Below are 23,009 nucleotides of genomic sequence, written 5' to 3'. Positions count from 1 at the left end.
AGGCGAGGAGGCACAAGTCACCCAGCGCAGATGGGCTGCAGGTGCAGACTCAGGCATGTGCCACGGGGGCTGCACAACCAGAAAGCGAGGACACCGCCAGGGTGCTGGGGTGGGCTTTTGAGGATTCCATGTACCCAGGGTAGGAGGGGCCTTCCTCCATTGGTGGCTACCCCCGAGGGCGGATGGGCTCCCCATTGGAAACCCTTGGGGACCCCCAGAAACATCTGCAGTAAATCTGAGAGTAGACTGGGGGTGGGGGACAGTAAATGAAATGTCCTGGAGCTGGTGTGACCCTGGGGCCTTGGAGCTGTCACTAGGATTCAGTAGTCCCTGGCAGCTGATCCAAGACACCAGGGTTCTAAGAATGGGTCAGACATAGAGAGCGACCTCCTCATTACAGAGCGCATGGGGACCTGCCCATGCCTCTTCTCCCACCCAGATGTCTCCAGCTGACCCTCTGCCTCCAGCAGTGGCCCCTGGTGCTAGCTGGGATCCAAGGGAGAAGGGGCAAGCTGAGCCTGCGGTTTCCAGCATGTGAGTGGCTGCCTCGGGCTCATCAGAGAGCTCCGTAATATTAATAATGAAAGGATGGCTCCCTCAGAGATTCGGGGCCTGCGCTGGGCTCTGGCAGCAGTGTGGAATGCCAAGTCGTCCCAGGATGCCACCATAGACAGATGAGGGGGCACAGGCTATGGTGGGCAGGCTGGCCTTTGTGGCGGCCTGCCCCTAGCCCCCAGGGGCTGTCTGGGATGTCTTTAAGGGCGCTTTGTTAAGCCCTATTAAATATGCATCGGCCACCATTAAAATTTAATGTCCCACTTTGAGGTGTCACATTCTTTACCTCCTCCTGGGATGAGGGAGGGATGAGTGGAAGAGAACATATTGGGGACCCAGGCAGAGGCGAGGTTGAGAGGAGCCTGGGCCATGTGATCTTCAGCCAGTGCCTAGGCTTCGGGCAAGGCACAGCGTGGAAACACTGCTCCATCCTCACTCATGTCCAAGCCTCCAGGCTGGTAGGCTCTATTCTTAGTCACCCCACTAAGCTGAGCAGGAGCCCTCAACTCCACAGAGCCAAACAACAAACACCTTAGACTTTGCTCAATCATCTTTGATTTTATTTCTTTCGAGAGACTTTAAAAAGCCAAACATCATTCCTAGCACTGGGATGAAGAGAGCAGGCTGTGACCCTGACAGTCCTGGTTTGCCTGCTCTGGGGGCTGCACTGTGTCTACAGAGGTGACAGTCCTGGGCCTGGTGTGGAGACCTCAGAAAGGCTCACAGCCTGAGCACCTCTGGCTTTCCCTGATGGGAACAAGACAGATGACAGTTCTATGGGAGCCTGGCCTCCCAGCATGACCGAGGAAACAGATCACACACACACACACACACACACACACACACACACACACACACACACACACACACACACAGAAGCAGAAGCACTCTGAGGGCTCTGGTGCATGCGAATGCCAGGCAGAGCCGCCGTGAGAGGCCCTCACACCTGTGCAGCCGCTGTCCCAAAGAGCAAACGCCAAAGGACATGGCTTTCGGTGCAAACAGTATACCATTGAGTGTGGAGAGAGCGTGGCAAAACGTTAAGTCAGTCACTGCTGGCCCAGCCATGCCCTGCTCACGTGTATGCATGAAAGAAGTGAGGAGATGTGCTCACAAAAACATGCACACCGTGTCCAAGGCACACAGAACACACAAAAACATGCACACCCGTGTCCAAGGCACACAGAACACACAACAACATGCACACCCATGTCCAAGGCAACATTTTTCTTGATAGCCAGGCAATGGAGACCTCTCCTTCCAGATGAATCAGGAGAAAATGTCACCTTGACACACAAAGCAATGGAATACTACTTAACCGTAAAAAGGAACTGTTAACACAAACTATCCACTTCTTTTTTTTTAATATTTTATTTATTTATTGTGTATACAGTCTTCTGCCTACAGGCCAGCAGAGGGTACCAGATCTCATTCAAGATGGTTGTGAGCCACCACGTGGTTGCCAGGAATTGAACTTTGGAAGAACAGTCAAGCACTTAACTGCTGAACCATCTCTCCAGCCCCCAAACTGCCCACTTCTGATGCTGCCAAAAAAGCACCCTGTGGGGAGGTGGTGGCGCACGCCTTTAATCCCAGCACTCAGGAGGCAGAGGCAGGTGGATCTCTGTGAGTTCGAGACCGGGCTGGACCGACAGCCTCCAAAACAATACAGAGAAACCCTGTTTCGTAAAAAAAAAAAAAAAAAAAAAAAGCACCCTGTGTTATAAAACACGCTGGTGAAAAGAGCAACTTTAGGAGGAGGGGTTGGCTTGAGCTCAGAATTCCAGGTTACCATCTATCGTTGTGGGGAAGTGAGAATGGTAGGTTTTAAAGCTGTACTGCAGCCCACACAGCTTAGGCGTTGACCTAACTGGGGAGATGGGGAATGAAGAAGCAACAGGCGCGTGCACAGAAAAGCTGGGATCGAGTAGGCCATGAGCTCCGTGGACCACTTGCTCTGCTGGGGAGGCACCAACAGTTTGGAAAGCCGGGACATTTATTTCATGCATCTGAACTGAGACAGGCTTTTTATATACAACTGAACAAGGAGGCAGGTGTAGCTAATCTCCATAGCCTCTGACTGTAAACATCCACAAAGAGGAAGCTTGTGGCCCATGTTTCCTATAGACACTATCAACATCTGTACACGGACCAGGGGACGTTCCTACGGGTCTGAGGCACTGGGGTCACTGATAGGCCTTGTTCATGTCAACAACACTCATTCACTCAGGACTTCACCTACACCTTCACGAACACCTTTCTCTACGCTTATGCATTCGGGACCTAAAACCAGAGAAGGGTACCATTCAGGCTGGGTCTTCCCTCAACAGACACATCCACATCTAGACAATCCTTCATAGAAACTATTCCCAGCTGACTCTAGAGTAGTGGGTCTCAAAGTCCTAATGCTGCGGCCCCAACCACAGCACTGTTTCATTTCTACTCAGTAACTGTCATTTTGCTGCTGTTACGAATTGCAATGTAAACATCTATTCTGTATGCAGGACATCTGATGTGTGACCCCTAAGGGGTTGTGACCCACAGGTTGAGAACTGCCGTTCTACAGTGTGTCAAACTGATCATTAAAACCAACTGCCACATGTTCTAAACTGTGAACCAGCCTCGAAGTCCAGTCCTGCCGAGACTGGGAAGACTGTGCGCCACGATTCCTTTAAAGGGAGATGTCCAGAAGCCACCACGCCGTGGGGAGAAGTCGGCAGCTTCCAGGCACGGGGCGTGGGGGAGGGGCACAGCTACTCGATTGGTCCCTGTGTGGGGCACTGAGCAAGTTGTGGAACTAGAAGAGATGGAGGCTGCACAATACCGGGGATGCTAACGCCAGTGCGTCCTGTACCACAGCACGGCTACCACGGCAACGTCATGTGCCTTTTGTCCCAATGCTAAGGATGAAATGGTATAGCCATAAAGCACAAACTGTAGCTTTTCTATGATGGGATACTGTGCACAGCCTCATGGGATCCAAGTCTGTGGTGAGGCGTCCAGAAATCTGGATTTTTCTGTCTTATCAAGTAATGCTGGTGTGTAAAGCAGGATGGCAGCCACCAGATCTCAGGGAGGTTAAAATCTGAAACGTGAGCTCTCAGAACAGAGATAAAATGAGACTGGAGGACTCTGCTGCTAACGGCCCCTGCTGTAGGAAACTCCCTCTGGGGCCTGGAGCTGCCAACATTTGCCATGGAGCGGGGGACTACAGCCCGGGGAGGACAGGTCAAGGAACCCTCAGTCTCCTCGCAGGTGCAGCCTCAGCCGGGACACCTGTGTGGTTTCTGGGCTCAGAGGAGCAGGGCGGCCTGCAGCCCAGCCATCAGTGGGTGGCCTGGAGCTCTCAGTGGAGACCCCAAGAAGAGCAAGCAGCAGAGGAGCGAGTGACACCACATTTTTAAAACTGCATTAATAATTGACTAGAGCCAGACACTGTAGTAGATAATTCACACGTGTGGATTGTGAATTTAAGGCTCTAGAAAGAGAGAGCAGGAAGAGGGGAGGGAGGGAGGGACTCCTGGGTGGGGGAGGTGTCTGTCCATCTCAAACATGGACTGAGCTGGTCCCCATCTGTCTTGGGAGGCAGAGGCAGGAAGATCTCTAGCTCCAGGTCGGCCTGGACTACAATAATGAGAGCCTGTCTTAAAACAAATAGACGGCAAAAGCAAAAGAGGAGAAGGGTCATAAAGCCCTTATTCACACCCGCACTTGTTCAGACCTCACTTTGTTCACACCCTGCATTCACTTTGACGAGCCCCGTGTGTGTGCTTTGAAGCAGTATCTCCATCAAAGGCACTGGTGGCCACGGAGCCTGAGCTCAGAGGAGGTCTGCACGGCTGTGGCCGTGGCCCCTTCTCCTTTGGTGTTCCCCAACTTGCACCCATTTCAGAGGTGGAACCTGATGCTGGGCAAGCTCAGAGACTTGGCACTGTGGGAAGTGACACCTCCCTGTGCCCCTGACCTCAAGTGCCGTCCCACGAGGCCCCTGTTATTTAGGGCCCAGGGATGACCAAGGACAAGAGACCTGTGCTATAGGAAGGATGCCCCAGCCTTCTAGAAGCTACTATCGTTTCCTGAAGAGACTCAGAAGCCTCTGGCTCCTCCTCAGCCCAGAGAGAGGATTTCTCAAGTCTGTTTCTTTATAAAAGGAAGGGGGAAGAGAAGAAATAAGCCAGTTTGCCCCAGCTTGTCCGGTTCTCTTTGGATGACCATCTTCCTGAAGGTCAGGCTGGATTTGACCATTCTGCATCCCAATCTTCCAAAGGGTGGATGCATTCCTCTGAGTGTGCCCAGAGCCAAGGAACGCCCAGCACATCTGTAACCACCCTGCAGGGAAGGTACCGGAGCGACTACCCACGCTGCACCCTGAGCTCTGGGCTCTCAGGAGCCTCTCCCTCCCAGAGCTACAGGCTCTGGTCCTGGGAGGAATTGGGCTTATAATCTGAAGACTGAGACCATGGGGTTTAGGGGTGGAGACCTCCTTCTGTGCTCAAACCTCCAGCTTCAGGGCCAGAGGCTAAAGTCACTCACTCTGCTCCACTCCTGGCCCCCTGAACCTTTCATCCCCGGCGGGGGGGGGGGTGGTGGAGGTAATAACCCAGCAAGAGGCTCCCATAAGTTACCAAGACAACCTTCTGCTCACTCTGACCAAAGAGAAGGCAGGGCACATGGAGACCCGCCCCACCAGCTCAGCCTCCACACAGCCCCACCCTCATCTTGGGCCAAGCTGGTGTCTCCGAGCTGTGCCTAGCTCACTGTCTGCACTTTGATCCCAGCTGACAAGCTAGGTTTCCGGCAACAAGGAATTGTGGGTAGGGTAGGGGGCAAAATCCTCTTCACTGTGGAGACATTCAGTCACAGCGTTCATTCATCCTGCTGTCTGCTACCTTATCTCCTGGGGAAGGACCGGTGAGTCACACCCACCTGCCTCAGACCTCAGCTGCTCTGCTTGCACTGTGAGAGTCTGGGCAAGTGCTTTAACCTGTCGGAGCCTCAGGACTGCTGGACATGCTGTTTACTGCCTCCGTGGTCTAGTGAGGCGCAATAAAGGTGCGGATGGCCACTCCTGAGAGGTTAATGAGCTCGGTATGCACTGTGTGACAGTACCACTGTGATCACAGGGACCACTCTCCCTCAGTCGAGACATCCACAGGCAGAGTACAGAGGAAACGGCACAAGAACGGCTGGCGTGAACGCAGAGCAGCATGGGACCCGGCCTACTCAGTGATCAAACCTGCTCAGCACTTAGATCTGCCATCAACACACAGATGCCACTCAGTACAAATACCTGTTCAGCAGTAAACCAAAGGAGCACTCACCTGCTGCTGAGCACTCACCCCTGTGCTGAGCACTCACCCCTGTGCTGAGCACTCACCCCTGCTGCTGAGCACTCACCCCTGCTGCTGAGCACTCACACCTGCTGTGAGCATTCACACCTGTTGTTCAGCTTTCACACCTGCTCAGCACTTACACATGCTGTCCAGAAGATTGGGTGAAGTCATGACTCAAAGCTATTCCAGCTCATAGGCGAGGCTCAGGAAAGTATGCCACTTGCCCACAGCAGTCAGTAGGTAAAGCCAGGCGGCCCGTGTTCCCCAGACCTGTGCTCCAGAAGCCCGAGGTTTTCTGTAGCCATTTTATCTTCCTGAGTGTGTGTGGTGCTGGCTCCGGCCAGATGCTGTGCCTAGAACTGGCCAAAGCAGCACAGGACACCCCTATGGCCTTGGGAGCACACATTCTGTCCCCCACTCATGTCTCTTCCTGGGCTATAATGCTTTCCATTACTTGGGGTGACCGCAGCACTGCCACCAAAACCCTGAGAGAGCCACAGAATCCAATCTTTGTCATTAAATGTCCTCCATAGTCTCTGCGCCAACTAGGATACAGAGCAACCAGAACAGAGTGAAGCTGCAAATGGATTAGCCCAACCCAATCAAGTCAGGGACCCTGGGCAGGGACTCAGGTTAGCAAGAACAGAGACAGAAATTAGAGACTGGCTGGTCCGGAGCCCTGGCCATGCAGGGGCTCTGTACTCCTGGAGGTGGTGGGTTGAAAGGAGGGTGTGTCCAGCCAGGCCACTCTGGCCAGCAAGACCACTAATGAGCTGAGAAGGTAACCCTCCAGTCACCTGGATTGGTAAGACCATCTCAGTGCTAAACTGGCCTCACTCGCCTCTTAGAGTTCAGTGTAAACATAAGGGGGAAGCCACCACAGTGTGCTGTGTGCCGTGTGCACACCGTGGTGGCTTCAGCACTGATGGAATTGTAGAGAACCCTGCTGGAGGCAGGAGCTTGACCTCTGGCTCTCCCTGGGAAACCTGGCCGTGATTTGACATGGAATTGTGAGTTACAGCCTAAAAAACACACCAGCAGCGCTGAGGTTCACGTTGTGCAGTGAGCAGGAGATGAACTTGGGTTGACAGCAAGGCTCTTCTCTCATTGGACACTACTAAAGACTTAGAAAACCAAGTATACAGGCCTGGGGAGATGACTCACAAGTTAAGAGCACCAGCTGCTCTTCCAGAGGACCTGGGTTCAATTCCCAACACCCACATGGCAGCTCACACCTGTCTACTACAGTTCCAGGAGATCCGACACCCTGACACAGACATACATTGCAGGCAAAACACCAATGCAGATAAAATGAAAATAAATAAACCATTGAAAAAGGAAAGAAAAACAATTGCAAGTATTTTAAAAGCATCATGGATTAGCCCTGTAGCTGGGGCCAAAGAGTAATTTAATAGTTCTTAAAAGGTGCCTTGGGGTGTGCTGACTGGATAACAGTTGTGTGTCAGATGAAGCCCAGTGAATCTGTGTGTGGGGCACTCATCAACCCAATACTAACGTTAAAACCAAAGTCCCTGCCTAAGAACTTTTGTTCTGTGCACAAAAGCTACACCAGAAACAGAGGGGAACTATGCTTCAATAATTAAGAGTACTGACTGCTCTTCCAGGAGACCTGGGTACAATTCCCAACACCCATGTGGTGGTTCACAACCATCTATAACTCCAGTTCCAGTAAATTCAGCACCCTCTTCTGGCTTCTGAGGGTACCAGGCACACATGTGACATAGGGACATGCAGGCAAGACAACCATATATATAGTAATAAAAGCATTCTGTTAGTCTTTTTTATGAATCTGAGCATTCCAGAGACTATGGAGGACATTTAATGACAAAGATTGGATTCTGTGGCTCTCTCAGGGTTTTGGTGGCAGTGCTGCGGTCACCCCAAGTAATGGAAAGCATTATAGCCCAGGAAGAGACATGAGTGGGGGACAGAATGTGTGCTCCCAAGGCCATAGGGGTGTCCTGTGCTGCTTTGGCCAGTTCTAGGCACAGCATCTGGCCGGAGCCAGCACCACACACACTCAGGAAGATAAAATGGCTACAGAAAACCTCGGGCTTCTGGAGCACAGGTCTGGGGAACACGGGCCGCCTGGCTTTACCTACTGACTGCTGTGGGCAAGTGGCATACTTTCCTGAGCCTCGCCTATGAGCTGGAATAGCTTTGAGTCATGACTTCACCCAATCTTCTGGACAACAGGTCCAGAGCATGGGAAGTGATTTCATGCTGAGACACACCCCTGGCCTAAGGAATTTTAGTTTTTCTGTTATTTTAAATACCCAAACTATACATTTCATTTATTTTTTTATTTGTTTGTTTGTGTTTTTCAAGACCAGGTTTCTATGTGTTACAGTTCTGACTGGCAAGGAACTCACTCTGTAGACCAGGCTGGCCTCGAGCTCGTAGAGATCCACCTGCCTCTGCCTCTCGAGTGTTGGGTCTAAAGGCGTGCGCCACCACTGCCCGGCTTCACTTAATTTTTTTTTATTGTGATGCCAGGAATCAAACCCAGACCCTTGTTTGTGCTAGGCATATGTTCTATTGCTGAGCCACGTCTCACCTAAAATAATAAAATCATTAAAAAAAACAGTTCAAGGCCATCCTCAGCTACATAGCAAGCGTGAGCCAGCCTGAGCTACGTGAGGCCTATCTCAAAACCTCACACACAAAACAAACAAAAATAAAAGCAAAAGCTTCCAAAAATCTAAAGCAAAACCAAAGACGCATCCTTCCTGTTTCCACCATACTTCGTGGTTTTACCCAAGAGTTGGAAGCCCTCGGTGTTATAGGCAACGTTGGGTGTCCCAAACCGGAAGTGGGGAACTCTGGTCTCCCACACAAGACCTTTATAGGTTTTGTTTACCCTACCACCATAGGGAGAGGGGAGATTCCTGGAGCCCAAACCTTGTTCAGGAAACATCCAGGGTACTGATACAGTGTGGAAGTCAGGGAGTGGGGTTGGGCGGGGGAATGGGCATGGGAAGTGAGAGTGTGGGGGTGGAGGAGCCCTAAAGCTGTTCTGGTGTTTGCTACAGACACCACCGTGTTGAGCCTGGAGGATGCCAACTCTCTAACTCTATCCCTGCTGACGCCGTCACAGCCCTGCAGAACCACCAGGCGCTGATCTGACTGGGCGGCTGGTCTGCCGGGCAGCCTATGTATGGGTCATGCTCCAGTCACTTATGTGGTTTTCCTCCCTCACCTCCGCCTACTGACCTGGTCATTCCATGCTATGGACTAGTTACCTGAGGCCCAGGGAGGCTGGGGTCTTCTCTGAAGGGCCATCCTGGCCAGGGACAAGCAACTTCTGGCCCTGCTGACCTCTCTGTGGTCCAAGCCCAGAAGGGGACACAGACTTCATGGGACAGCCCTGGAGGATGCTTTGTGGCAAAGGGCAGAATCAAGCAGTAAGGAGGCTGGCCTGGTCTGAAGGCAGGGAGGCACGGCCAGGGGTGGGTGGGGACAGGCATGTAAAGGGAGCCTGTCACCCTGTAACCCGGGCTCCTGGATGTGTGTGTGTGGCCAAGAGGGACATGGGTGAACCCTCTGGAGACGCAGCCGCAGCAAGCAGAAGCAGGAGGTCCTAGAGCAGTGGCTCTCAACCTTCCAACACTGAGGCCTTTCAATACGGTCCCTGAGGTTGTGGTGACCCCCGACCATAACATTCACTGTTACTTCATAACTGTAATCTTGCTTCCGTTATGAATCATAATGTAAGTATCTGTGTTTCCTGATGGTCTTAGGAGACCCCTGAAGAGGTCACAACCCACAGGTTGAGAGCCACTGCCCTAGAGGGAGGCCAGTAGGGGACGGGCACGTGGGTGGGACCAGGGGGGTCAAAGCCCGGCAGGCGCACTCTGGGTGGATGGTCTCAGTACCATGAGAAGCAACCGGAAGGCTGTGAGTAGCTGAGGGGCACAGGCTTCCTGGGGGACAGCAGGGCCAGGCAGCAGGGTGGGAACCAGCCTTGACATGAGTGGACAGATGGGGTACCATTTAGGAGTGGGGAAGGGTGAGAGCGCCAGACTGGACTACATCACCCTGGTGCGGCGACTCAGGACTTCCCGCATGGCGGCCGCGTGGGACAGAAAAGCGTGGCCTCAAGGGTGCCCGGCAGGGGCTACACGACTGGCCTCCTCAGAGTCCGTCCCCCCCCCGGCCTGGCCCGAGGTGCCCTCACCACGACCCGAGCCTCCTAAGTCGTCCCGGAGGAGCGTGGGTAATTCGGTCTGTGTGTTTACTCCTGCCGTGCGCGTCTCCGAATCTTTCATCTTGACTGCTGACTGTATCAAAATTCCCGTGGTAATTGGATCAGGTGCAGTATTTTCCATGAGGATATTAAATCAGGCCTTCTGCCCGCGTCCAGAACGATCCGCTTCAGAATATAAAGACGCGGGAGATGGCATTAACCGACGTATCTTTCCTCCTTTAAACTGTCCCCCCCCACTCTTAATCGGGCAGCTCTTTATTTGTTGCCAAATAAATTGGGTCTTCTTACCCTCCCCCAGCTAGGAGCCAGAGGGAAGGAAGGATTCCTGTGGGTGGAAGGGAGGCAGGTTGGAAGTGTGGGATGGCAGACCAGGTCACCCTGGATTGTTCCAGCACTGTGGCAGCAGAGCCCCCAGCACCGAGCAGAAAACCAGCCCCTGCCCTTCACTGTCTCCTCAGGCAGCGGGCACTCAGCTTGGGCGGGAACCCTGATCAGCCAACCCGTTCCCGTGGCTAGCTCATGTCACGTGAGTCTACAGGGTGTGTGTGTGTGTGTGTGTGTGTGTGTGTGTGTGTGTGTGAGGGGGTACGGGCACACATGTATGTGGGGGGGAGGGGGTACAGGCACACATGTATGTGGTATGTATGGGCTCACATGTATGTGGTGTGTGCACATGTGGAGGCCAGAGATTAGCATCCGATGTCCTTTTTCAGGCACTATCTCCCTTGTTTCCTTTCTTTTTTAAAAGATTTACTTTTTATTAGTCTCTCTCTCTCTCTCTCTCTCTCTCTCTCTCTCTCTCTCTCTGTATATCATCTGTGTTCCTGGTGCCTGCAGAGGCCAGAAAAGAACACTGGATCCCCTAAACTGGAGTTACAGACAGTCATGAGCTGCCATGTGGGTGCTAGGAATTGAACCCAGTTCCCCTGGAAAAGTAGCCAGTGCTCTTAATCTCTGAGCCATCTTCCTTGCCCCTGGCCCTGGTTTCTTGAGACACAGTTTCTCAGTCCATAAGAGGTTCAGCAGATAGAGACACTTGCCACCAACCCTGAAGCCCCATCTGTGCTGCCCAGCAAAGACAATTTCTATAAGTTGTCCTCTGACCTCCAGATGCAGACTGTGGCACACCCATAAATGGATAAATGTAATGAAACAATTTTAAACACAAGGGGTCTCCTTGGCTTGGAGCTCCTGATTCAGCTGGGCTAGCTGGCCAGGGAACCCCAGGCATCCTCCTGCCTCTGTCTCCCCAGGGCTGGATCCTGGCCTTTTGTTTTATGTGAGTTCTAGGAATCACACTCATGTTCTTATGCTTTCGTGAACTAGCATATCTCCCCAGCCCTGGTGGCACATTCCGATGTCATCTGTTGTTATACTGTAGGAAGACTTCCAGACTTACAAGCCTAGGGCTGGAAGGGAGGAGAAGCTCAGAGAGGTTCATGCCTAAAGATGTCCACCTATAATCCCAGCACTCAGGAGGCAGAGGGCAGCATGATCTCCATGAATTTAAAGGCAGTCTGAGAAGCTGAAGAGATGGTTCAGCCTTTAAGAGTGCTGTCCGCTTCTGGGGCTGGAGAAATAGCTCATCGTTTAAGAGCACTGACTGCTCTTGCTGAGGTCCTGAGTTCAATTCCCAGCAACCACATGGTGGCTCACAACCACCTTGCATGAGATCTGGTGCCCTCTGCTGGCCTGCAGGCAGAAGGATGTATATACAACAAATAAAAATTTAAAAAAAAAAAAGAGCACTGGCTGCACTTCCAGAGGACCTGGGTTCAATTCCCAGAACCCACATGGTGGCTCACAATTGTCTGTAACTTCAGTTCCAGGGGACCACACACACACACTCACACACACACACACACACACACACACACACACACACACACACACACACAGAGCAATGTACATAAAATAAACACACAAACAATAAAGCCTGGGCTACATGGGAAGTTCCAGGCCAACCTGAGCCTCAGATTGAGGCCCTGTCTCAAACAAACAAACAAAAAAAAAGAGGGCTGGATGTAGCTCAGTGGTAGAATGTTTGCCTAGCGTGTGTGAGGTTCTGGGGTCAACCTCTCGAGGCATTAAAAAGAGAGAGAGAACTAAGATCACATGAGAGGTGACAAAATCTTGGCAAGATGGCTGTCATGTGACACAGCTGACATGCTTACACAGCTGTGTGTGTGAGCGGAATGGTTGGTTTCACGGTCTGCAAGTTTTGCCTTCGTTCGGAGCTAAGGCAGCTCCTATCAGTTGCCTGCCGGGCTTATATCTCCATTGTTGGTTGAGCCCCTGGCAACTGGCAGAGCCTGTCACCCTGAGTCTGTGGGGAGGCAGCCTATTGCGGCAGGAAAACACAGTGGGGTGAAGCCTCACCTCAATAGCCTCCCCTGCCTTGCGGCCCCGGGTGTCACTGCAACTACCAGCAAGCTAACATCAGAGAGACCAGAGAGGCTGGAGGAAGGAAGGGTAGGAGGAAGGGCAGGCAGAGCCAGAGCGGGAAGGGGGCAGCAAGCAGGTGATAAGGGAGGGATTGTGGGGGAGCCAGAACCCGGTCCTCAGCCAACAGGGGTGAGGGGATAGCAAGTCCCTCTGGCTGATGGGACAGGGCAGAGTGTAGGAGAACTGTCATGGGCCAGGGTAAGCAGCCTGAACAGACGGCTGTGTCAGGATCGGTGGTGAAATCTCAAGTCACAGCCATGGCTATCCCTGTGCACAGCCGATCACTGCTGAATGGTGGAGCCCAGTGGGACACCTAGAATTCTCAGGAGTTGCTGTAGGGGGATGAAATGTCACAGCCACTTTGAAGAACATGGCATCGATGACCAATGGCATTCACAAAAGGTCTCATATAAGCGTGTCCATAGCCGCTTTCTTCATGATAGCCTCAGACCAGAAATGGTCCAGTGTCCACCCAGGATGGCTGGAGAATGAGTGCACCTTCCCACAGTGGACAGCTGCACAGCAGTTATCGACGATGCAGGTGTGACTCACACATGCTAATGAGGAACAAATGAGAAATCCCTTCCCCTGGATTCTTCTGGCTGCTGGGTGAGTTACCAGTCACCAGCACAGATTATGCCCCACCCCAACCCCCAGCTCTTGCCATGGTGCGCTGCCCATCGCAGGCCCAAAGCAGCAAGGCTGCCCAGTCATGGACTAGAGCTGCAAAGCTGGGAACCAAAGCAAACCTTCCTTTGTTATAAACCGTCGTTTCTGTTACGGCATGCTGTTACAGCAATGGCAGGGAACCCAAGCCCCCACACAAAGAGTGGTTCCAAGAGAGAACGTGGTGGATCAACTCTCAGTCTGTAGCACTGTGAATGGCGACAGGGGCGCTGGGATGCCCCCTACCAACCCCAAGCTTTGTGCCTTTGGAGAACGTGGTGGATCAACTCTCAGTCTGTAGCACTGTGAATGGCGCTGGGATGCTCCCTACCAACCCCACGCTTTGTGCCTTTGGAACTAGGCAGCCATCACAGGAGTGACTTCCCGGCCTTTCTCAAAGTCCTTTCTCTTTGGGTGGGGGAACCAGGCCAAGCAGATGCCTACATCAATGGGGGCAGGTGGTCTGAGCAAATTGTTATGTATTTTGGGGATCCAGCCTGTTTGTCCTATGGGGAGGGGCTGGCAGTGAGTGTCAAGGGGGACCAGATTCTGATTATAACTTCGTAACGGGCGCTGGCTACTTGTGAGGCGCTGATATTTATGGAATAAATACGGTGCGATTTATGGCCGTATCTCCCTCTGATGTCCTATCTGATATGCAATTCAATTTCTTTTATTGTTTTTGGATTTTTGCCACCGAGGAGAACCCATAAATAAATAAATATATGGGCGAATGGCAGCCGGCAGGCCAGGCCGGGGCTGCCAGCCCGGCGTCTCCAATCCCATATTAGGCCCATCGATCACACGTTATGAAGCCGGAGCCTGTCCCCCGGCTGGGATGAGCTGCAGAAGGGCCGGTCAGTCGGTTATTTAGGGGCCTCAGTTGGCAGCCTGCCCTGCCTGTCCTCTGCCTGCCACCAGGATGTGATAGCCCTCTGCCTGCCTCCATTCGAGGCTAAGGAGAGGGTGTCCCGACTCCCGTGTGGGCAGAGAGCACCTCGGGCGCTTGGCATTTGTCACCTGTCAGGTCCTCCTGCATGTGTGCTAGGCGGCCTGACAGGAGGCTCTGCTCTGGGGAATAACTACTGTCCTCTCAGAGGCAGTCAGCCCCAGGACCCAGGCCGAGTCACCCATACCACACGCTCAGGTCCCCCGAGAAGGAGTGCCAGCCCCTTAGGTTTAGAGACGAGAAGAGCCCAGACAGCAAGGCACAGAGATGCAGGCTCTCATAGGGCAGAGCGCTGATGGCTATGGGAACCAGCAGTGTCCGTCCATCAATGACCCCATTTTGGTGGTGACAGAAATCTCTAATAGCTGACTCCCAGGACTGTCCCTACGGGGAATAGCGCCCCAGTGTGTAATAGGACAGAACAGGAGTCCTAGGATAGCTTTGGTGCATGGATGGATACATATATAGCACACATGTGTCATGTACCCCAGAGCCTCATACACATAGTAACATACCAGACACATATTGACACAACACGAGCTTGCATACCTACATGTCATACCGCATGTACACACATGCCTACACCACCTACGTTACAAACTACATGCATAGCTTTCCACAGCACACATAAACATGTGTATACATATGTACCATGTGTTCATACACCCACACACTGCACCCATATATATTTTCTTCCAAATACATGTGTATGCACACACCATGCACACCACCTTCAAATACATCATGCCTGCATATACAGACATTCACACAAACACGGATCCCCACATGCCATGTATTCCCAACCCTGTCCCTGGCCCCAGGCCCACTGGAAAGTCCCACCGTCCTTAACTGTCCTTTAAGATAAGTCACCCGAGAAAATCGGGTTGCAAAGAAGGGTGCAGTCGAGGAAGGCAGCAACTTCAGCTGAGACCCCACCATGAGGACAGGGGTGGCCTTGGCTTCTGTGTGTTCACCATGCCCCCAACCCAGCAGGAGCCCCCAACACAGACCCAAGGATGCTGGACCAGTATGGTTCTCCACCCTTTGGGGATCGGACAACCCTTGAACAGGGGTTGCATATCAGATATCCTACATATCAGATGTTTACATTGCAATTCATAACAGTAAAATTGCAGTTATGAAGTAGCAATAAAAATAATTTTATGGTCAGGGGTCACTACAACATGAGGAACGGTATTAAAGGGTCATAGCATTAGGAAGGTCGAGAACCACTGTCCTAGGGTTAGTGAGTGACCCTTTAATACCGTTCCTCATGGGAGGGCTGGAGGTAGCCTCACTTCCTGCCTGGCTCTCTGACTATGTGAGTCACTTGGCCTCCAGGAACCTCAGTTTCCACTCCTGTAAAATGGCCTAATGTGTCCCTGACAGGGCCATCCTGAGGAGGGATCCATGACCATGAGGGGCAGAAGGAACCTCTAATATCACTGCCTCTCACTGCCCACCCTCTCTCTGCTCACCAGCTTGGGGGAACTCAGATCTGGCATCCACACTGTTTTATTTTCCGTGTCCCCTGGCCTTAGCCTTCAGCAGGGGCCCCAGCAGGCGGGACATAAATTTCCCACCACCCAGAAGAGCCCCATTAGCAAAGCCATGCAAATGCTAAGCGGTTCCCAGCGCGGTCCCAGACGGGAACTCGCCTTCCTCTGACATTTGTAAAGTTCACGTTTTCAAAATACAGCCACGTGAAGCAGAGACGGCTCTATATCACTTCCGTCAAGGGCCCGCCTGCTCCTTCCCTGCCCTTGGCCTTCACCTCCCCTCTGAGGGGCCAAAGGCTCTGGGGAAAACCCCACAGTGGGCGGCGGGAGCCACCTTGACGGCGGTGGTGTCTTTCTCCCAGCCTGCCTCCTGCTCTCCGTCCTCCCTCTCGTTACAGCTCCCTCATTCACGTTTCTCCTCCCCATGAGATTAACTGAGCACCTCGTGTATACCCTTCCTAGGACGCATCAAACCCGTAGCATGTTCTAGAAGAGTGCCAGCCCCCAGGAGGGCCACTGGATACCAGAGGAAGCGGGAATGAGCCAGGTCCCAGGCAGGGCGCCTCAGGGGAAGAGGGTAGCCGGGGTCCCAGAGGAGGCATGGGAAGGAGAAGCTGCTCCTAACACAGCCCCAGAGGCTGCCCCCTTTCTCCTATAGCTAGGGCTTCTGGGGCCCAGAGAGGGAGACAGTCCCGCCCAAGGATGCACCCAGTGGCTTCTGGACACTTCCCTCAAATGGTGTCGAGCGTGCACACTTTAAAACAGGTGCTGACTTCTCTAGGCCGTGTTCCTTGGTCCAAACCCAAGCTTCCGTGTCAGGCGCACAGTCAGCAGTGGGGACCCACGCCCAGCTTCCCTTCCTGACACGGAAGCCCCCCCCCACAAGCTTGGGTCACCCTGGGCCCCCACCTGCCCCTGCCTGGGCCACCACTCTCCACTGGGTCCCCATCCCACTCCTGTTTTGTTTCTGTCCCAGCCCGGGTTCCTCTCTTACCGCTGAGCCTCTCACGTGCTGTTCCCTCTGCCTGGATGCCTTCCCCACCCTGCCACCTTTCCAACCCAACGGACACCTTGCCTCCTCCAGGAAGCCCTCCTTGACCTCTCCAGACAGGCTAGACACCTCTTCTTTACTGTCACTGATGGGACTGACACATCACCCCTCGTTAAATTATTGCTATTCTCCAGGTCCCCCAAACGCAGGGGCACGTCCATCATCCCTCGTGCCTTGGTCCCCTGCGCCCAGCCCAGGCCTCTGCACCCCCAGGAGCACCTTCCGTCGTCTCTCTGGACCCACAGCTGACTCATCCCACGTCGGGGGGCCTAGTGTGGCTGGGAGCAGTGAGAAGCTCACTGGGCAGAGTGATGACATGCCCCCAGGACACCCCTGTCCCTCAGCCTGTCTGATGGCGTTACCTCCCTGAGATGAGATGCTCCCAGAGGTGACAGCTGAAGGGCCCTGCCCACTCCAATCTGTCTGACCCCTGCCTCTCCATGTCCCCTTTTCCCGTGTGACAGGACTCAGCCGGGCTGCCACCTCCTCCAGGGAGCCTTCCAGATTGCCCTGTCCTGTGCCTCCCCCGGGTGCTCCTCCAAGCTCCTCAACAGACATAAAAGCATTGAACTTGTCTCTTTGCTTCCTGGATCACTGTCCTCTCCTGTCCCCCTGATTTTCCAGGGAGGTTCGTGAAGTCGCTGACAGTCCATGTCCCCGGCATCACGGAGGCCATTGTGTTTGGGTGGGTACGGAACAGTAGCCCTGGAGGAGTGAGTGAGTCAGTGAGAGACGCATTCAGGGCAAAGCAGAAAGGCCGAGCGGCTTGCTCCTTGCTGTGGCTTGCAGGGGTCCCCCACATCCACACCCGCAGCAGACCCCAGTTCTTTCCCCTGCTCTTGGGGCTGCATGCAGAGCAAGTGGCGCCCCACTAAACAGAAGGGAAAACTGAGGTGCAGGAGCCGAGCGGCGCGTTCATCGCTCATGTAGGGGAACTGGGGTGTGGCCCTACCCAGGAGACCTCAGCGTGTCGGGGCCCAGTCCTGGGTTCCTCCCTGGGCATCCAGGACCCTAGGCTGGGCTGTGGGGGGTTCTTGACTCTGAGCCCCAACAGTGTGCTGCACTGAGCTGTCAGGAGGGATCAGCAGCCCCAGCATCTCCCTAGATTTAATTAACAGGTCTTTCATCTCGGGCCTGGAGGAGTCAGCTATCTTCTGTCTCCTTAATTAACGTTCATTAAGCAAATCAGAACAACGGAGGCTTTGCTCCCTCCTCCTTGCCTGGGAGGTTTTAACCCTTGGTAGGTGGGCTTGGGGAGGGGAGGCTGAACAGAGGACCTGCACCCCCATACAGGCGCCTAACCCCCCACACAGGTGGGGATGAGCCCACCTGCCAGCACCTCTGTGTGAACTCCTGGGACCACCCCATCCAGCTTCCTCAAGGAAGCTGGTCCTGGCATGCTGTCACCCCAGAACCCTACAAGGCTCCCTATTGCTGCCCTTGCCTAGACCAGAGCCCTACTTGTTATAGTCTGTCCCCTCACCAGTACGGCCTCACCTCCCTTGCTCTCTACACCCCACCCCTGCCCATGCCCTGCTCTTTAAGACACGCCAGCCCAGCCGGGCGACGGTGGCACATGCCTTTAATCCCAGCACTCGGGAGGCAGAGGCAGGTGGATCTCTGGGAGTTGGAGACCAGCCTGGTCTACAGAGCGAGTTCTAGGACAGCCTCCAAAACAATACAGAGAAACCCTGTCTCGAAAAAAAAACAAACAAACAAAACAAAAAAAGACATGCAAGCCCTGCCCACACAGCCCCTCCCAGGTTGCTGTTCCCAGAGAGATCCCAGACAAAACTCTCCTGGAAGACAGGCTTCAAAGCTAGCAAGCCACGTGACAGAGATTCCAGAAACTGGTGTCTGCAAGGGCCTTGCAGGGGCGGATGGCCTTGGGTAGGGGATGGGGCTTTCACTCTTCAAAGCAGAGCACAGGGACCACCACACAGGGCTCCGCTCTGAGATGGGGCCTCAAAGATCCAGGCTAGAGGGAGATGGGCCATGCCGCCGGGTTTGGGGTTACATTGCTGGGGTTCCTGGCATCAGGGGACAGATACTGGACGTCCTCGGAGCCTTGGCCTTGTGTATGCTAGGCATGCACTCTTCTATTGAGTCACTCCGCAGCTCTTCCAACCCCATCTTTACAGACTGGCACAGGGTAGACCACCCCCCCCCCGCAAGGGTGAACGCGTGAGTTGGCACAGGGTAGACCACTCTCCGGAGGGGCGAATGTGTGAGTTGGAGCAGGGTAGGCTACTCCCCTGCCCCGCAAGGGTGAAGTGTGAGTTGGAGCAGGGTAGACCACTCTCCGGAGGGGCGAATGTGTGAGTTGGAGCAGGGTAGGCTACTCCCCTGCCCCGCAAGGGTGAATGTGTGAGTTGGAGCAGGGTTGACCACCCTCCTCCCCCCCGCAAGGGTGAATGTGTGAGTTGGAGCAAGGTAGACCCCCCCGCAAGGGTGAAGTGTGAGTTGGTGCAGGGTAGACCACTCTCCGGAGGGGTGAATGTGTGAGTTGGAGCAGGGTAGACCACCCCCGCAAGGGTGAATGTGTGAGTTGGCGCAGGGGTGAACGGAGTGAGCCCTGAATGCACAGTTCCTTGATGGACAGGTGGCCATCATTGCACACAGGCCGTCCTCAGCTGCCTCACTTAGCCCTTTCCAGCTGCTGTAGATAAGTTTATCGCCAGTGTCACCCACATCCTGAGAGCCCTGAGACTTCGGGGTGCACAGATCCCCTGTGTGTTGGAGGCACACTGGATTCTGGGCCCCTCCCCATCGATCTCTGTCCTGACGTGTCATTTCCCCGGTAAAGGCCCCAGTTCCCGGCCCCAAACCTCAGTGACTTTACAGGTTCACTGGATCCCAAGACTCGGGGAGTCGGGTGTCTCTCAGCCTCAAGCCCTCACAGGAAGGCAGGATGAAAGCCGACCGGGCACTTTCCCTCACCTGGCGGTGTCCGCACCTAGGCTGGACTGTGCAGCCTGCACACAGACTCCCCAAGTTTTGGGTGAGCGTGGGAGCTAGTGTCTGTCCTGATAGTGGGTGAAAGACTGAAGGCCCGCAGGCAGCCGGAGGCCTGGCTCTGCCCCCCTCCTGCTGGGTGTCCCGGCAGTCACTCCTGCAGGCCCCTGGAGCAGGAGTCACTCCTGTCATTTACAGGCTGGCACGCCCGGACACCTGCCGTGTGCAGCCTAGGTGGCAAGGGCAGGGCTGGAGGAGAATGGGGCAGGCAACCTCCCCTGGACTTCATTCCCTTCTCAGGTCTGTCCTTAGCTGATTGCTGGTCAACACTACACAGTGGTGCAAGCGAGGGTCACCATGTTCTTGGCCTCTAGGGGGCAAGAGGGGCCTGTTCCCGTGCTATAGCCAATGGCGCCACCTGGTGGTGCATGCTGTACACCTTGGGGACTGGAGGAGAGAAAGGGAAGCAGAGCACCTGGGTGCCTTTAAGGCCGGCCGCTGAGGTCACCAGCCAAGGCAGGGATGCTGGCCCAGATGGTGATCATCTAGCTGGCCCTGAAAGAGGCCATCACCTCTGTCCCAGGCCCCCAATCCAGGCTGGAGTCCTGTGCATTCCACAAGCATGCCTCTCGGGTGCAGGTGTCCTCGGTGATGACCTTTCCTTGCTCATCCCACCAAGGCCGGGGGACGAGCAGGCAGGCCAGCCTGTTGGGGTGGAGAGCAGGTCCTGGTGAAGGGAAGAGGCTGAAGCAGGGTGCCATGGTATCAGCCCCACGCCACGCCATGAGCAAGCTGGGTACTTTCAAGGGGCAAGAGCCAAACGTGCCTCACCCCAGCGTCCCCAAGGCCTGCACAGTGAGGATGGACAGAGGATGGCGCTTGCCCAAGCCCGTCCAGCCAGCCTTGCAGGGTGATGGAGCTGTATTTTAGTGTAGACCAGTGCTCGCTTCACTGCGGTGCTCGGGGTCGAGGATCTGGGCTCTGGGCTGCACACACAGCTCCAATGTAGCTATTTCTGATGGGACTTATCTGTGTGCTCAAGGGAAGGCTGGGAGGGCCTGAGGGGATGCCACACAGAACATTGCTCCCAGGGAAGCACCTGCCACCACGACAGTGCAGCCAGCCACCTCTGCTGGCTCTGATTGAAGCCCCTCCCCACTCCCCGGAGAGGGGGGGACGGACAGGATGCCACTGGGGCTATGGCTAGCACACAGGCTGCAGAGGTGAAATAGGTAAGGCAAACCCTCCCTTCTCTGGGACCTCATGTATTCCAGAACATTCAGTCAGAAGGGCAGAAGGCAGCCCTGGGGAGCCTGGCTACAGGGGCAGCTGGGTGGAGAAGACTCAGGGACAGTCTTAGTGAGAGGCGGTGGGTTCTGCCGCATGGGTGGTACAGAAAGGACCCGAATACCACGTGGTTAATGGCTTCTGTGTCACGCAGCGTGGATCCTCGCCTACTCAGTCCCTCAAGCAAATCAATAAAAGCCTCGTAGGTTGAACTGAGAGAGTAACCGAGAGCCTCACCCAAGCTGAGTCCTTGATTGGGAGTCTTTAGGGGTGTGTGTGGGGGGGAGTCTGCTCTGGCCTCCTCAGTCTGACCCGTCCTCATCATTGTCTCCAGCTCCGCCCCTCCTGCGGGACCAGCCAAGTGTCACTCAGAGGGGCAGCCCGGTCCATTTTCATCCTGCAATTGTGCACCGATCATGAACCAGCTTGGCCTTTTCCGTCCCACCAGCTGTCCATGCAAGGAACCCCTGTGACCCCGTCTATGGGTGTGAGGGAGGAAGTCCCAGAGGGAGCAGCACACGGTGGTCGCCACAGGTTTGCAGTTGGCCGGACTCTGGACCACTGGTGCCCGACCCCAAGAGACCCACGTCCCTAACCCTGACCCTAACTCCCACGCAGGGCTGGACCCCTGCTGGACCTCTCCACCCTAGGCCTTGTGGGCCTGACAGCGTCCAGCTCAGGGCTGTCCCTGCCATGGGTTCATTTTATTTCACTGTCTACAAGGGCCCGCAGCTGCTTCGGGAAGGACGTAAGCTTGGTGGAGAGAAAAGGAGGCCTCTGTTAAGAGGAAGTTCCTTGGTAAATCCCAGGTGAAAATAGCAGCTTGGGGAAAAGAAGCCCGGAGTGGCAGCACTTTTGAAGGAGAAATGCCGGCAAGTATGGAGGGAAACTCCCCGAGGTCATTCTGCCAGGTGAAGACCTGGCCTTGCCTTGCCTTTTGACTCAGGAGGGCTCACATGCGCTTGTCTTCCCTAGAAACGTCCCACTAGCCGAATGAATGAAGCGGAGAGGCCTACGGGTCAGGCTCAGAGTCCCTGTCCAAAGCCTAGCCAGAACAAGCAGGCACTCCCGGGCACGTCCAGCAGGTGGGAGTGAGCACGAAGGGACTGAACTTGGGCGGTGGGGTGTTGTCTGCTTGGGTCCCGCCCTCAGATGCCGTCGGGTCCGCCTGCAGGGGAGGGCTGCGGGGCCAGTGGAGCCCAGAAGCCTAGCGCTGAACGCGGCAGGCAGGCGCAGAGAGGATCGGGACGCAGCAGCACGGAGCGGGGCGCAGGCAAGGCTGTGTCCAGGGTCCTCTCCTGCCTGGCAATGGCAGCATTGGTGGCGCTGGTGTCCCTGGTGGTCCTGACGATGCTAGAGGCGCATTGCGCAGCCGGTGCGGGCATGGGCTCTTGCTACGACGGCGCGGGTCGCGCACAGCGCTGTCTGCCTGAGTTCGAGAACGCGGCTTTCGGCCGACGCGCCGAGGCCTCGCACACATGTGGACGGCCCCCAGAGGACTTCTGCCCGCACGTTGGGGCTCCAGGCGCCGGGCCACAGTGCCAGCGCTGCGACGATGCAGACCCCCAGCTCCGCCACGACGCCTCCTACCTTACAGACTTCCACAACCCCGAAGACAGCACTTGGTGGCAGAGCCCGTCCATGGCCTTCGGGGTGCAGTACCCCACCTCAGTTAACCTTACCCTGCGCCTAGGTAAGCGTGTGTCTCCTGCCACCTTGTCTCCATCCCATGGAGGCCCTGGCAGAGAAGGAGGGCTGTGCACCTGGGACAGGCTGCAGAACCCAGGACCTGCCGCCTCTGAGCCGCAGGAGACCAGCCCAAGGGACACCCCTAAGGGCTTCCGGGAGCAGAAAGCTCCCCTCAGCTTTCCCAGAGCTATGGAACTGGGCGCAGCAACAATTCCCAGGAAGAACTGTTAGGGTAGTTGGGGGTGACACCTCCATAATGACCAGGTCTAGGCAGGGACTCCTAATCTGGTCAGCTTCAAAGGCACCGTGGACCTCCAAGGTCTTGAGCAGCCTGGGATGGGAGTTAGGACAG

At 54.8% G+C, this 23,009-nt stretch overlaps 1 protein-coding gene across 1 annotated transcript in view; it reads left to right on the top strand.

Annotated features, from left to right (window-relative positions):
* Nucleotides 1–22,662, top strand: part of LOC121140145 (laminin subunit gamma-3-like) — a gene marked incomplete at its 3' end in the record, with an annotated part of 28,735 nt that extends 6,073 nt beyond the window's left edge. The window contains 4 exon segments of the mRNA XM_040744849.1: nucleotides 17,351–17,415; nucleotides 21,417–21,532; nucleotides 21,619–21,716; nucleotides 22,143–22,662. Of these exon segments, the coding sequence (XP_040600783.1) occupies nucleotides 17,351–17,415; nucleotides 21,417–21,532; nucleotides 21,619–21,716; nucleotides 22,143–22,662 (799 nt within the window).
* Between the last annotated feature and the right edge of the window lie 347 nt (nucleotides 22,663–23,009).

This window comes from Mesocricetus auratus, unplaced genomic scaffold (assembly GCF_017639785.1).
Source record: "Mesocricetus auratus isolate SY011 unplaced genomic scaffold, BCM_Maur_2.0 Super-Scaffold_100004, whole genome shotgun sequence".
NCBI classification, from domain to species: Eukaryota; Metazoa; Chordata; class Mammalia; order Rodentia; family Cricetidae; genus Mesocricetus; species Mesocricetus auratus.
The sequence above is the reverse complement of the archived record's forward strand: the minus strand, read 5'-3'. Positions and strand labels throughout refer to the sequence as shown.